This window comes from Uranotaenia lowii, chromosome 2 (genome assembly GCF_029784155.1).
Source record: "Uranotaenia lowii strain MFRU-FL chromosome 2, ASM2978415v1, whole genome shotgun sequence".
NCBI lineage: Eukaryota > Metazoa > Arthropoda > Insecta > Diptera > Culicidae > Uranotaenia > Uranotaenia lowii.
In genome coordinates this window covers 337,828,169-337,841,277 of record NC_073692.1, presented here as the reverse complement: position 1 = coordinate 337,841,277, position 13,109 = coordinate 337,828,169, and the positions used below count along the sequence as shown (strand labels likewise).

At 40.6% G+C, this 13,109-nt stretch overlaps 1 protein-coding gene across 1 annotated transcript; it reads right to left on the bottom strand.

Annotated features, from left to right (window-relative positions):
- Nucleotides 1-1,914: 1,914 nt before the first annotated feature.
- LOC129748748 (protein gooseberry) lies at nt 1,915-9,346 on the bottom strand. The gene is made up of 3 exons (XM_055743480.1): nt 8,891-9,346; nt 3,012-4,254; nt 1,915-2,795 (listed from the first exon to the last, which is right to left on the bottom strand). Exons 1-3 carry the CDS (start codon nt 8,943-8,945, stop codon nt 2,615-2,617), a joined length of 1,479 nt encoding a protein of 492 aa, XP_055599455.1. The 5' UTR covers nt 8,946-9,346; the 3' UTR covers nt 1,915-2,614.
- Between the last annotated feature and the right edge of the window lie 3,763 nt (nt 9,347-13,109).

Genomic DNA, 13,109 nt, shown 5'->3' with positions numbered 1-13,109 from the left:
CATATGAAGCCTAGATGTGTTTTTTTTCTTCTTGATTTCTAGATCATTTGTACAGCACAGAGTAATGAATGACGCCTAGATGTGACCCAGATTGACGTTTTGCCGATCAAATCAAAACCATTTAAACTATTTGAAAAAATTGATCTTTAATTCGTGTTATTTAAAGAAGGAATTGTTGTCTGAAAAATATGAATTTAGTACTAATGCATGTGAAATACAGACCCCGTTCGTTTTTGGCAACATTCGATTTTGGCAACATCCGAACGGTTTTTAGAAGCGACATTACCTTTTAGTTTTCTAAAAAGACTAAAAATGACAAAGTCTACTGAAAAATGATGAAGTACGACAAAAACAGCGAAAATGACAAAAAAAAAACAAAGAAATGCATCAAAAACATGAGAAAAAAAACTATAAAAATTCTAAAAATGGTCGGAAATTGCTTTAAAATAACGTAAATGATAATAAAAATAGTTATTTACGGACATTTGAAAAAAAAAATAAAAGAAAAGTGGAAAGATTTGGTTTATAATCCAATACGCATAGAAACATGTTTCAAACATGCACAAATGTGTTTTACTGAAGGTGTATCAAGCGCCTTTAAATTTACAGAACAACCACAAAATCATATGCAATAAATTCCAATAAATGAGAAACTTTTGATTGCGATTTCAACCTTGAAGTGAACTCGAGCAAAGCGGAGTAAATCAACTAAATGGTATACAATAAATGAAACATAGATATAATCAACATATGTTTATTTATGGAACAAGTTTCAAAGAATGGATTTTTTTAGCATGAGGCTTGCCAAGTTTGATGGTTACGTTGAGTGCTGAAAAAATCGAATATGCAACGGGATGTTGATACCTGATACCATTTGGCAATATTCAAAGCATCCGAATCGAAGAAAAATGAAAAGTATTCATGTAAAATGCATGTAAGATTGATTGGAGCAATTTTTTTGATAATTTATGAAAAGACCCGTAGAATTGAGTTGAAGTTCTTAGATTTGATTCCGAGATAATTAGGCGGAACAATTCGAGCAAACGGAAAATATGGATGTGTAAAAAAAACTAGGACATGTTCAAGAAAGCGAGACGATTAACAACTCAAGATTTGATGCTTTTTTAAAGTCAAACAGGAAAGAAAAAATGGAAAATAGACGCCAAGTTTAACATGGTAGACGAAGTTTACCGGGTCTGCTAGTGTCTCAGTAAAATGGACGGCTTTAATTTATTGCTAAATAAATGAAATCAGAGTAACTTTTAACTGGGTGGAATTTCACTTTTTTTTATTTTTGCACTACTATGACAGTTAAGATAACTAACAGCTTTGGTATAAGATTTCTCATTTCTTGAACAGTAATTTATGCAAGAAAATGCATCTCCTATATCCAGTCAAATACAATAACATTCTTGACGATCAGTCTTACCCAGCAGTATTGATTCTAGGCATCTCAAAGCGGGTTACTTTCACATATAACTTTAGCGTCCAGCTGTTTTAAACTTTGTATTTTTAACAAATTTGATGGATAAAGATAATAGCTTTTATGATTATTTTTTTTCATGCAACATGATGAACGTATTACGAAACTTCAATAGCGACTTTCTTGAAGCATGCTAAGCAGCTCATACGACCGATAGAAAACTGACTGAAACTTAGTCAGCTTTGTTTGGACAGTTCTCTTTGGTGTGTTTGGAGACATCTGGTGGCCCAACCAAAAATCAAAAATTGGTTCAAAAAGGGTGTTGGGATTTTTACACAAGTTTCGTGGGCTAGCTTGTATGTCTGTTCTCTGTGATAAAACTTCAATACGTCCTAGGCAACCATAGAGGAAAATCAATATTAATTTCAAGCAATTCCAAACTGTGGGTTAAAGGGAATGGTGTTTCGGATAAATATTATTACAAAGTGATGTAAGTTTTTCTAATTTTATTTCTGCATTTCTCATAATCTCATGTGGGTATTGGTTTTCTTCATAAATATTCACTATCATATCATCTTATCATCTAACATAAGGAAAGTATGTTCTAACCTATAATTTGTATTGTGATCATTTTGTACCATAATCATGCTTAGAGTCTCAAACTTTTGCATAACAATTGAATCTTTAAAACTAATCAAAGACACTTGTAGACCAATAGAAAGTTGTGATAATAGTTTTGAAAAAACAGTCTCTCAGTTTCCACCTACTGCCTAATACTAATGCACTTTTGGAGAGAAATTACTTCGTTTTCTAACGTTTGCTCGCTCGCTTTTGACCCTTCAAAACGGGGGATAAAGAGGAGTTCCGCCATATACAAAAAAAAACTGTGGAAAATGTACCCATTTACATACGGTGTTGTGTAGGACGCAATTGTAATACTCGCAAAGGGTTCCTCCCTCCTATCGATTTCTACCTAACCTAAGTCTATCGTTATACTTTTTACAATTTTCAGGAAACTAGACCCCTCTACAACAAACGTAGGGCTGTTTCATGAATTATGCATTCGCTTGTGCACGTTCCTACATATGTTTGTAATATTTCATCGGATGAACAAATTTGGTTTTCACACATCGTAAAAGCTTCGTTCTTCATCGACGGCACCGGGCCCGCGGGTTAATTATGATTAATTTATTAGTGCAACCGGCTCATGTCCAGACCACCGAGCTGCCCGAAGTAGGGATATCCGGACTTGGCTTCCGCTGCAACGGCGGCGGCCGCAGCGGCTGATGAGTAGGCATGATGATGGGCATGGGCATGCGGGTGCTGATGATGGGCGTGATGGTGGTGGCTCATGTTGTTCGAGAAGAAAGAGCTGTGTGAAGAAAGAGAGAGAGAGAAAGAGTAGTTTGATTAGTTTCTCATGTTTTATTTTTGGTTTTTTCTTGTGTTTCGGGACGATCGGGTAGACTTGAAAGGGGGAATGTGTTAGTTTTATTTTGGAGGTGTTAATTGCTGGTTTATGTGTTTGTTTATCTCTTTTTTCGGGAAAAACAAAAGAAAGGAATGGTTCTAATTAGTTGACACGTACCTATAGGCGTCCCATTCGGTGGTTTTGTTGTGGGCGGAGTGAGCGGAGCGCCACTGAGCGGCGGCACCGTTGTCGATGGCGGCCGAGGCTGAGGAAGTGTTGGTGGTGGCTGATGCTGAGTTGATCGGGTAGCTGCTAGAGTTGGAGGCGGCTGCGTACGATTGGTTGTTGTCCAACATCGGGAAGTAGTTGGAGTAGTTTGAGGATGATGATGAGGAATGGTTCTGGACCGGGGAGGATGAAGGGGCGATTTGGCTGTTGGCGGAATGAGCCGGGCTGATCGAGGTTGGTGGGCTCAGCGACGATGGTGGGCTCATGGTGGCCGAGGTTGGATGGATCATGGTCTGGGCCAGTGGGTTGTAGGCAGTCTGAGATGAGGAATGGAACGAGGATTGATTGGCAGTTGGATAGCATGCCTGGCTCCAGGACTGCATGGATGAGGAGAAGCCGACGGAGTTTGAGGCGGCAACGGCTGGGGCGACGGCGGCGGCTGCGGCAGCTGAAGCAGCGGCCTGCTGTTCGAATTGTGACGGATACTGGGAGTTGAAGCCGCTGAGTTGCTGCGAGTTCATGTGCTTACGTAGCCGAGCACGACGGTTGGAGAACCAAACTTGAACTCGAGCTTCGGTCAGCTTAGCTTTTTGGGCCAGTTCTTCCCGGGTGTAGACATCTGGGTATTGAGTCCGTGCAAAGGTGATTTCCAGCAGCTCCAGCTGTTCTCCGTTGAAAGTTGTGCGGCTGCGGCGTTGCTTCCTCTTCAGCTCAATTCCAGGTTCGGATTCTGTGTCGCTATCATCGTCACACGAGGATCCTCCCAAAATTCCGTTGATCGAATGATTTCCATGGGACTCATCACCGTGACGTCCTCCTCGGAGCAATCGGGTGAGGGAGCTGACTGACGGAGCTGAGTTCTTGTCACAGATACCTTCCTTGATCAGACGATCACGGATTTCCCAACTGAAGATTCCTGGATTAGCCTTACGCATTTCTTCGACTCGAGCTTCGATCTCCGGGGTAGAAACTCGTGGCTTTGATCCGCCGATAACGCCTGGTCGAATAGATCCGGTTTCCTGGTATCTGTTCAAAATCTTAGATACGCATCCATGGGACACGCGCAACTGCCGGGAAATAACGCACGGCCGAACTCCTGCGGCAGCCAGTTCCACAATCTTAAGCCGAATATGATTCGGCAACGGGCGCCCATTTATGAAAACTCCTCCAAGCTGATTCACACGACCCTGGCCTGTCAAAAGAAAAGAGAGAAAGAAAGAATCTCATTAGAGAAACCTGTTCACAGATTTGTTCACAACTTGACCACTAGTCCAGTCCCGGGTGGTCTAGATCGACTTCAAAAAGTGCCGCTCACAAAATGAGAAATTGGTCCATTTCTCTTCCCTGCGCTACGACCCGAGCTCTTTTGTGTCGCATTTTTTTTTGGTTCAACAGAAGAAAAAGGACCGACAAGGGAAAGACCGGCCGGGGGTGTCACATTGTTGTGTCATCTTAAGAGGGAACATGATCCGATCTTGTAATGACCCAGCTAATAGTTGTACCCGGGCCATTGTCCCTTTTGGAAGTTAAATGGTCCCAAAAATCCGAGGGATAACCCAAACTTAAACTCTATTAGGCTTTATTCTGCCTTTGGTTTGGTTCAATTGGAATCGATCGTGTTTGATCGATCAATTCAGACCAACTTCGTCACCGATCGGTTGCTCTAATAAAATTAATTCCCAGTTTCAATTTCCTTCGTCTTTTTTTTTGTGGTCCGGAAAACGAAACGTGTCCAAATCGTCGGAACACCTCTGAGAGCGAGAGGAACAAGTAAAAGAAGTGATTCATTTTGATTAAAACCTCGCGCCTTGCAGGAGGCGGTAGCTTTTGATCATCATGCGCCCGATCGTCGTTCGGTCGGCAGAGAGGGAATAATTTGTATTTTCATCTTCGGGAGGCTCTAAGCTGTTGTCGGAACAGGGAACCGCGCGATCGGAGAGTTCTTAACGTCGTCGCTCGGCGGCTGTCAGTGGATTAAAAAATCTGACTGCTTTCTGACACCTACTATATATTCACGCCGGAGAGGCTGCCGGGACCGGTTTGCTGCCCCTTCCTTTGAGGGGAATGGAAGTTGGAATGAGGCGAGAATCATTTGTCAACCGGAACGTGTTGTACGTGTCCCAAATATGGAACAACTGACCCGTCCGAATTGGTTTTCTGATGAGGGTTTTGGCTGATGCTGTCAGTGGACTTTAAAAGGTACAACTGAACAAATTGATCAGTAATTTTCGAAAAAAATCTTCCGAAGATGACTTAAATTACTACAAGAACATCGGGAAAACCCAATCCTTCCATGAATCATCCTTCTTATTGAGACTCACGTCACATCAACACCAATTCAATTGACCCCGGATGTAGCCTTCCTTGAGTCGTCCTTGAAAAACTCTTCGATCAACAAAAAAAACCCAGGGAACCGAATTGCAATTAATTATTCGCCATAGCCCGAATAACGGGGTGGAACTGAGCAGCCGAAACAAAACACCGCGAAACATTCATTAGGCTACCGTTTCGGCTCGCTCGAACTCGTTCGACCGATCGTGGATCGGGTCGTGATCGTTTCATTTATCATTTCGGCGGTTGAGATCGTTTCGCGAAGAAAGAAGCGGCAAGCAAACGGGAGAACGAAGCTCTTAATTAGAATTTAATGGTTTTTTTTCTTCCTTCGGGAGTCAAGCAACGGTTGCAGAATAAAATTCTTTTGTGTTCCAGTTTGAAAGAAGCTACTCCTGGAGGTTGGCTCAGCCGTGAAAATTCCACTTAACACCCTGGTTTGACTTCCAGATTTTTTGTTGTTTTGTACAAATTTAGAATGAAATATATTCGCTCGAATGTTTGAAACTTGCATCACAATTTGACCTTCATGTATGGTATTTAGTTTGTTGCCTAATGTTAGGCGTTTTCTTTGAAATTGTTCTGAAGAAAAGTGTTTTGTATCATCCGAAAGATACAAGATTAACAATTTTTGGACCTTTTCGTCCAAAGCTAATAAAGAGGCAACAATCGATCTTAAACAAAACAGATCTTCAAAAAAACCGAACGGATTGATCCTTCTTTTGTTCCTTCAAAGCGCATGTGTGGGCAGGATTTCACACACATGAGAAGAGATTATTCGGAGCATCTTCGGAATACTGATCTCGTTTTCTGAGGATTGCTTCGCTTAAGAATGTTTGCCAAATTAGATTTTTTTTCCGTTCCGGCGTCGGCTCGGCTCAAGCGGATTTACCGAGAAGATCTCAATAGGGCGCATCTTCGTCGTCGTGTGTGATCGTACAACGGTCGTAAGTGGTCGTCGTGACGGTTTCGGCACTTTCGGATGCCAATTTGCAGGAGCCGCCGCACCGAATGGGATTGCTTAATTGAATCAAGCTCGACAGGGGTTACACTCCCCCTGAAGTCCCTACGATCAACCGGTTCCTTTTCTTGAAAGTCGTACAGTGAGTTCTCATGATGCGAAACGGAGCCCGGGAATTACATGTTTACACGTTGTATATTAAGGAAAACTAATTGTATGGTTGCGCCTCTTGATTTTTGCCCGTTGAAAGCTCGCGCACACGCGATCTGCGGCGGCTGTAGATCATGATGCGTTGTTGTTGCGGCAGTCATTGATCAAACCCAAACGGCATGATCACGATCGATCGGTCCCGCGATGTTTGATTTCAATCCTTTGGAGCGGGGCTGTTTTCTGATTTTTTCTGTGTTTGAATCTCTGGGCGATATGGACTATAATTAGATTCCGGCACACATGCTCAATCATTACCGAAGCTGGGATCGATCGCGAAAGGCCACGACGATCGTTGTTAGGCGACCACCTGTGCGCACGGCAAAGTGACTCATCATTAGTGAGTGCGTGAAACATCCACGCTCCGAACAGACGCGTAGGGTTCATAAGGGTAAAAATTGAATTAGTGACCTATAAATCAGGGGCCCGATCGATGGGGCCTCTCTTTTATGCGATCATCAATGCTCCATAAATTTTCTGAAGTAGAGAGGCGTCGTCGTCTTACTTCGCTTCACGATGCGCGCACCGAATGAATGTGTTGAAAAGATAAATGTGCTTGCTCTTATGTCGTGTCGTCGTTCGCGGCATCCCATCTGGTTGATTTTGGCAGTTTGATTAAATTTTTCTGGACCGGTTCGAGCTCCACCCCCAGTTTCCCCGAAAAGATCAAACTTGATCAATTGATTAAAACGTACCGGCTTTCGACGCGCCAATGTTGCAACCTTCTTCAGCCGCGCCGTCGCCGCCGGCGTTGGTACTTTATCATATAAATTGATCATTTAGTTTATAAATATATTAAACATCCATATAAATTATTACATTAGGGAAGACCCAAAGCTGTCGACGTAGTCTCGGCCTCGGCAAAGTCGTCGGCGGAGCAAGATCAGTGAGAGTGAACGCAAAGCGCGAGCACAATTCATGTTGCGATTTATTCGCCCGCCGAAAGATCACGATCCTCGCGCCCCGAAGAGAGGTAATAAAATATTTCCAATACCATTACATTATCATTACGGCGCGACCCGGTATCGACACCGGCACCTTCCAAGTCGACTTGCGCGCGAGGTTCTCAAGGTCCCCCCGAAGTCCCATTCCCCCTTCCCAGTGGATCATCGCCGTACGCTGTGGTGTTATTGTTGAAAACGGGAATTACTGAAAATAAGATCAAAGGCAGCTTGCCGCCCACTTCTCGGCATGCTCGATGATACGGTGGGAGGATCCCGAAGCCCTCCGGAGGTCATCCGGGATCGGGACCGCACTGCAGCAACAAATTTCGTAATAAAATATGAGCAGTACATGCCAAAGTTCCGCGTTCGCCTCCGCGCCCTTTTGCCGATTGCGAATAGGGCAGCAAAGAGAAACGGCAAACGCGCCAACGTGTCTGGGAAGTTCTGGAACCAGGCAATGTTTCTACGCACCCTTTGGGCGCGACTCGGAAGATCATCTGGGTGATTTGGAACCAGTTATGATGAACACGCTCAGTTGGATAAATCAGTTTCAATCTTCTTTGGTTTTTATGAAGTTTTCTGGATTAGTGACAAACACTATCTGCCCATGAGCATTTACGTAAAGCAATTTCCAAAACAATACAAAACAAAAACACAAAAAAGTTCACGCAAAGATGCACTCAACCCAATTTCCATTTTGCCACGTAATAAGCTTATCTTAATCCCACATCTACATGCCCAGCAACACCCGATAGGATCTCGATATCTTCAACCCGAACCGAAATGATCAATTTAATCCTCTTTTCACCTCCACTCGACCGATCAACCCTGAGAAGAGACTAACCAACAATGAGGCCGAAGAAAGAACCCGAAAATAAAAAAAACGTTCTTGATAGCCTCTTCCATACAATGACCGCGGTACAATAACATATTTACAATCATTAATCTTCTGTTGGGTCCCAAGTTTTCGGGTCCCGGGAAAATTCATAATACAGTTCGCCGCGAACGCTTCAAAAGCGTCCGCGATCTGTTACAATTACAATTCATTTCTCACCCCCGACTCCTACTGGGAGTCGACAGAGAAAAGTAAAATTCTCAACACCGCAACGCAAGCAAGGATTCGATTACCGGCTGTTCCTTTTTTTTTTAAACCGGCAGGATCAAAGTTTCTCACCTTTCACCCCCACTAACATTGAGATTCGATTGCTCTAATAGACTCGGGTGAGGATCGCTATGATTTATGATCGGTCACGCAACATATGTTGTGTGATCCAAAGACTGAAGAACAACTGTTACTAACAAATGATCGAACCCCGTCGGACTTTTTGAAATCTTTGATTGAACTTCAACTTGAGTAATCGTTAAAAATTGAAACTTCATCTTACCTTGGAAGGGATATCCGGAGAAGATCGGTGACATGTTAAGTCCTGCGACTGCCATTGTTTTGATTGGTTATTTTATTTGAAATCACGCTTGAATCACTCACAATCACTGTGTCCAAATTGTCTCTTGCGGTTACTAAACGTTCAAATTTTTAAACTTCACAACTCCACTTTAAGTTCATTTGCTTCGAGTGTCCTTGCGAACGCAATCCTTCCCACACACACTTTCCAAAACAAACGATGACAACACTTCAAGATCGTTTCAAAACACCCACCATAAACTCTTCCAAGAACTTGTTGTTATCCCTTGTGTTTGTCTTAAGAAATCTTCTCCTACGAGATCCTACGAGATTGCGAGATGTTTCACCGAGGGAAGTTAGCACCTTACTGATGGTAAACTGTTCGGTCCATCAGGTTCTTTACTCGCTCTCTTCGAGTCCCTTTTCTCCTCCTGATTCTACTCTCATCGCAAACAGAGCCAAAACGTTCCTTCGTTCTGCCGTCTCGTTTCCCCCTTTTTAACTTATGCCAACCAAGTCGTTCCATCCCTTTTTCCGTCTGCTTAACGCTGCTCGACGCAACGCAATCCAAACTGAAGGCCACGCCTACTTCGTTTCGATTTGACATCGGCCAACTTATCGCCATTCCTGCTTCCCACTCATCGCAGTAACCGTTTTTTTAGAAACTCAACCGGCCTACGGTTGCGTCCATGCGGGTCGTTCGAGCAGCAAACGAGAAAACCGAATCGATCAAACTGCCGTTCGTCGATTTTTCTCCTTCTCTGATTGGCTGTTTGAAGCTGCCTTTGTTAGTGTGTGCGCCAGTTGTTTAACTTTCAAACTTTAGGGTTCAAACGAAGAAAACAATAAAGAAAAATTCTTTTTGGGAAGACATTTATCAAAATAAAATGTCAACCACCCTCATCGCTGAGCAACGATTTGAGGTCGACCGAAATTAAGTTGAAAATACGACAACGCGCAGAGACATATCGGCTTATCAGCAGCGTACCCAAACCAATACCAAACTGAAACCTGCAATTGTTTGTCGTGTGCCTTCGTTTGCTCTCTCCGTCTTCGGAGTCGACCACCCGAGATTGCACCCAGGGTTCGCGCGCGGCATCCTACCTTTGATCTTTGACATTAGTCAGTAGGTAATCCAACGACGAGACGTTACATTCAACATTCTCCATTCAGTGGTGGGAGAAAAAAAGTGTCGCGTTAGTTATTGTTGGCGGACTCTTTGAAGGACCACACACCGGAGAAGCCGCCATCATCGTTGTAGTCGTTTTTCGTTGATTGGGACTCAAAGAATAATGGTCTTCGGTGCGGTACCTTCATACCAACTCCTATTCTCTCGCTATTGTGTGTTTCGGAGGTGATGATCAATGTATTATATTATTTGCCTGCCGAACCCGTCGTAATTTTTGCTTTTACTCATCACCAGTCGTCGGATGATTGTTTTTCTCTCCGTAGAGTTCTCGATGACGGAATTTTCGAGAAGGGGGATCCCAGACAACCAGAAGTCGTATTTTCTTTTACAGATTACATCGTATAGAATGTTATTCATACTCATTTTCGTATATCTGCACCTACAATGTGCGGTTCATGCATATTCTTTATCGTATTTAAAAGCATTGCATGATTTTATTTCGACAAGAAGAGAGACTCGTAGTTATGTACATATGAACTCGACCTTTGTGTACGACAATTCGCAAAAAATCCGTGAAACGACCGATATACGGTGATCAGCCGTGACTGAGAGATTTTGTCGTGCTATGCATAAAATAATTCGAAATAAAAAACGTATATAACTGCATTGATTCGTAATCGTATACCTTTGCAAATTAATTCGCATGTCTGATTTTCGTAAAACGTATTTGCTGGCAATCGTAAAAGAAGACAAAAAAATTCAATAAAATCGTTTATGATAATGGGACATCGATGATTGGAATCGTATTAAAGGAGGCTTCAAAATGCTGATCTATTTTTAGATCATCGATGACGTGTTCTACGATTTAAAAGATTTTAGTTATAGAAATATACGATTTGCTTTTGGTTTAATGCCTTTGAAGCAAATCCCCTTGAATTTATATATTCCAGATAGCGTCGAGGAAGCATCATGAGCTGCAGATCCTATGGTCAGGGGATCAAGTCCAGGTCAGGCAAATAATAAATTTGTACGATATAAACTTGAATTTGGCGGCAAAAAAAGCATTTTTTTAAAATAATCTTACTATTATTATTTTTGGGAATGAATAAACCAATTGGTTTAAAATACAAAAATGATAATAATATTATTTTTATTCAACTGACGGAAAGTGAGAGCCTTGCACTCAAGTCGCAAAAGACGACCAAATAAGTCGTCAAACTTTCCATATTGTTACGAAAAATGTCGTATATTACAACCTCAATCATCTATATGATGATGTAAATTGTCATAGTATATTCCAAAAAGAATCAGGGTAGTCGTAAATGATGCGCATGACAAGTCGTGCAAATCGTAATTTAATACAATCCAAATCAAGAATATGTTTGCTAATGTACCTATATGGCCTCCAAAATGATACGTATATACTGGTTTTGCTACATTATATACGATATGTTTACACGTATATTTGCACGTATATTTGCGTTGCGAATTCGAAATACCCACCAAATGGTTGTCTGGGATGTTTTATGGTTGCTGGATGTCGAAGAGGGTTAGACCTAATGGCGGACATTTTTTGAAACCATATGTAAGTTTGTACGTTGGAAGTCAACAAAATGAACCCTTACTTATGAAAATATAAACGGTTGGCTTGAATGTAACTATCATTAGAAAATGTGACATTAAGTTATTGGTAGGCCCTATTTGATCTTGATCGAGAAAAATGTTAACTGTCTTAAATGCTAAATCAATCAGGTTTGCTTCAAAATATTACACATTGTCATCAGAAAGACATGCTTTTTTGTACAGTTGAAATTTTGCGACTTCACGTAAGGTTTGTTCGATCTTGGATCGATTTTTAAATGAGCAATCAATCTTTTTAACTCAGATTTACGATTTTTTGGCTTCAGTCTAAAAAAAAAATTGTTTTTACAATTTTTCAGAAATTGGCATTTAAAAATTTGAATATCTTGCGATTAAAAAGTAATTTCGGAAGAGTGAGAAAGAGGGAGGGAGATGGGGTGCAAAATATTACCCTTTTCCTTCATTTTTATCAATATCTTAGAACAATTTAAACCTTTAACCAGTTTTTGTATAAACTTTTTTCGATAATGTTTGATACATCTTCAACTTGCAAATCAATAATTTTTAACTCGAGAAAGTATCAATAGAAAGATGATTTTCGATTTTTTTTATACTCGAAATCCTTAGTCAAAACATTATCGACTTATGAGCTCATTAAGGAGACACTCATTATAAATGCAATTTTGAAAATAATACACTTGTTGTTGAAATGACGCCCAACAACGAAAATTTGATGTTTCTCGTTTTGCAACTTAAAGTTCGAAAAAACAAATATTGAAGATAATTGCAATGGATTTAAAACTGTTTTTGAAACTTTAAAATTTTGTTATTATTATGTATATTTTTATGAATAGGCTTTGGGAAATATCGTGTTAAATTTAACGATTCTGAAATTCATTTCTCATTGTGAATAGAGGGCGAAGAATTTAAGTTCGTAATCTATATTTTATTCTAAAATAATATTTTGAAATGTGATTTTGATGTCTGAAGCATTTGGAGCACTACTTTCATTGATTTTTTTTTAAATTTCAAATTCTCATACATCAATTTTAACATTCTTTAATCTGGAACGAATGAAATTAAATTTAAACTCTTCGTTTTAAACAAATTTGCAACAATGAAAGCATGAATAAAGAGAAAAAGTGTTTTTATCGATTGGTGGACATGTCATTGTCTTTTTTTAAAATGATTTTTATAAAAAAAAAGAGATAAATTTCTGATAGCTCAAGGCAACAAAATTCACACTTTTCCAATCCAAAATAAAGGTTTTAAATTGAATGTCAATCTTTTCGATTACTGTGAGTAGTGATGACTTCTGAAAAAAAAAATTATTAAGGCTTTTTTTTGTTTTTCCAGTTCTACAAAAAATTCAGGAAATCGAAGAAATGAAAAACTATTAAAACGCCAGGCAAAATCTGGATCCATGAATATCTAAAGGATGATAAAATGATTAAAAACCAGTTTTTTGTATTTCTGCAGGTTTATTAGCAGA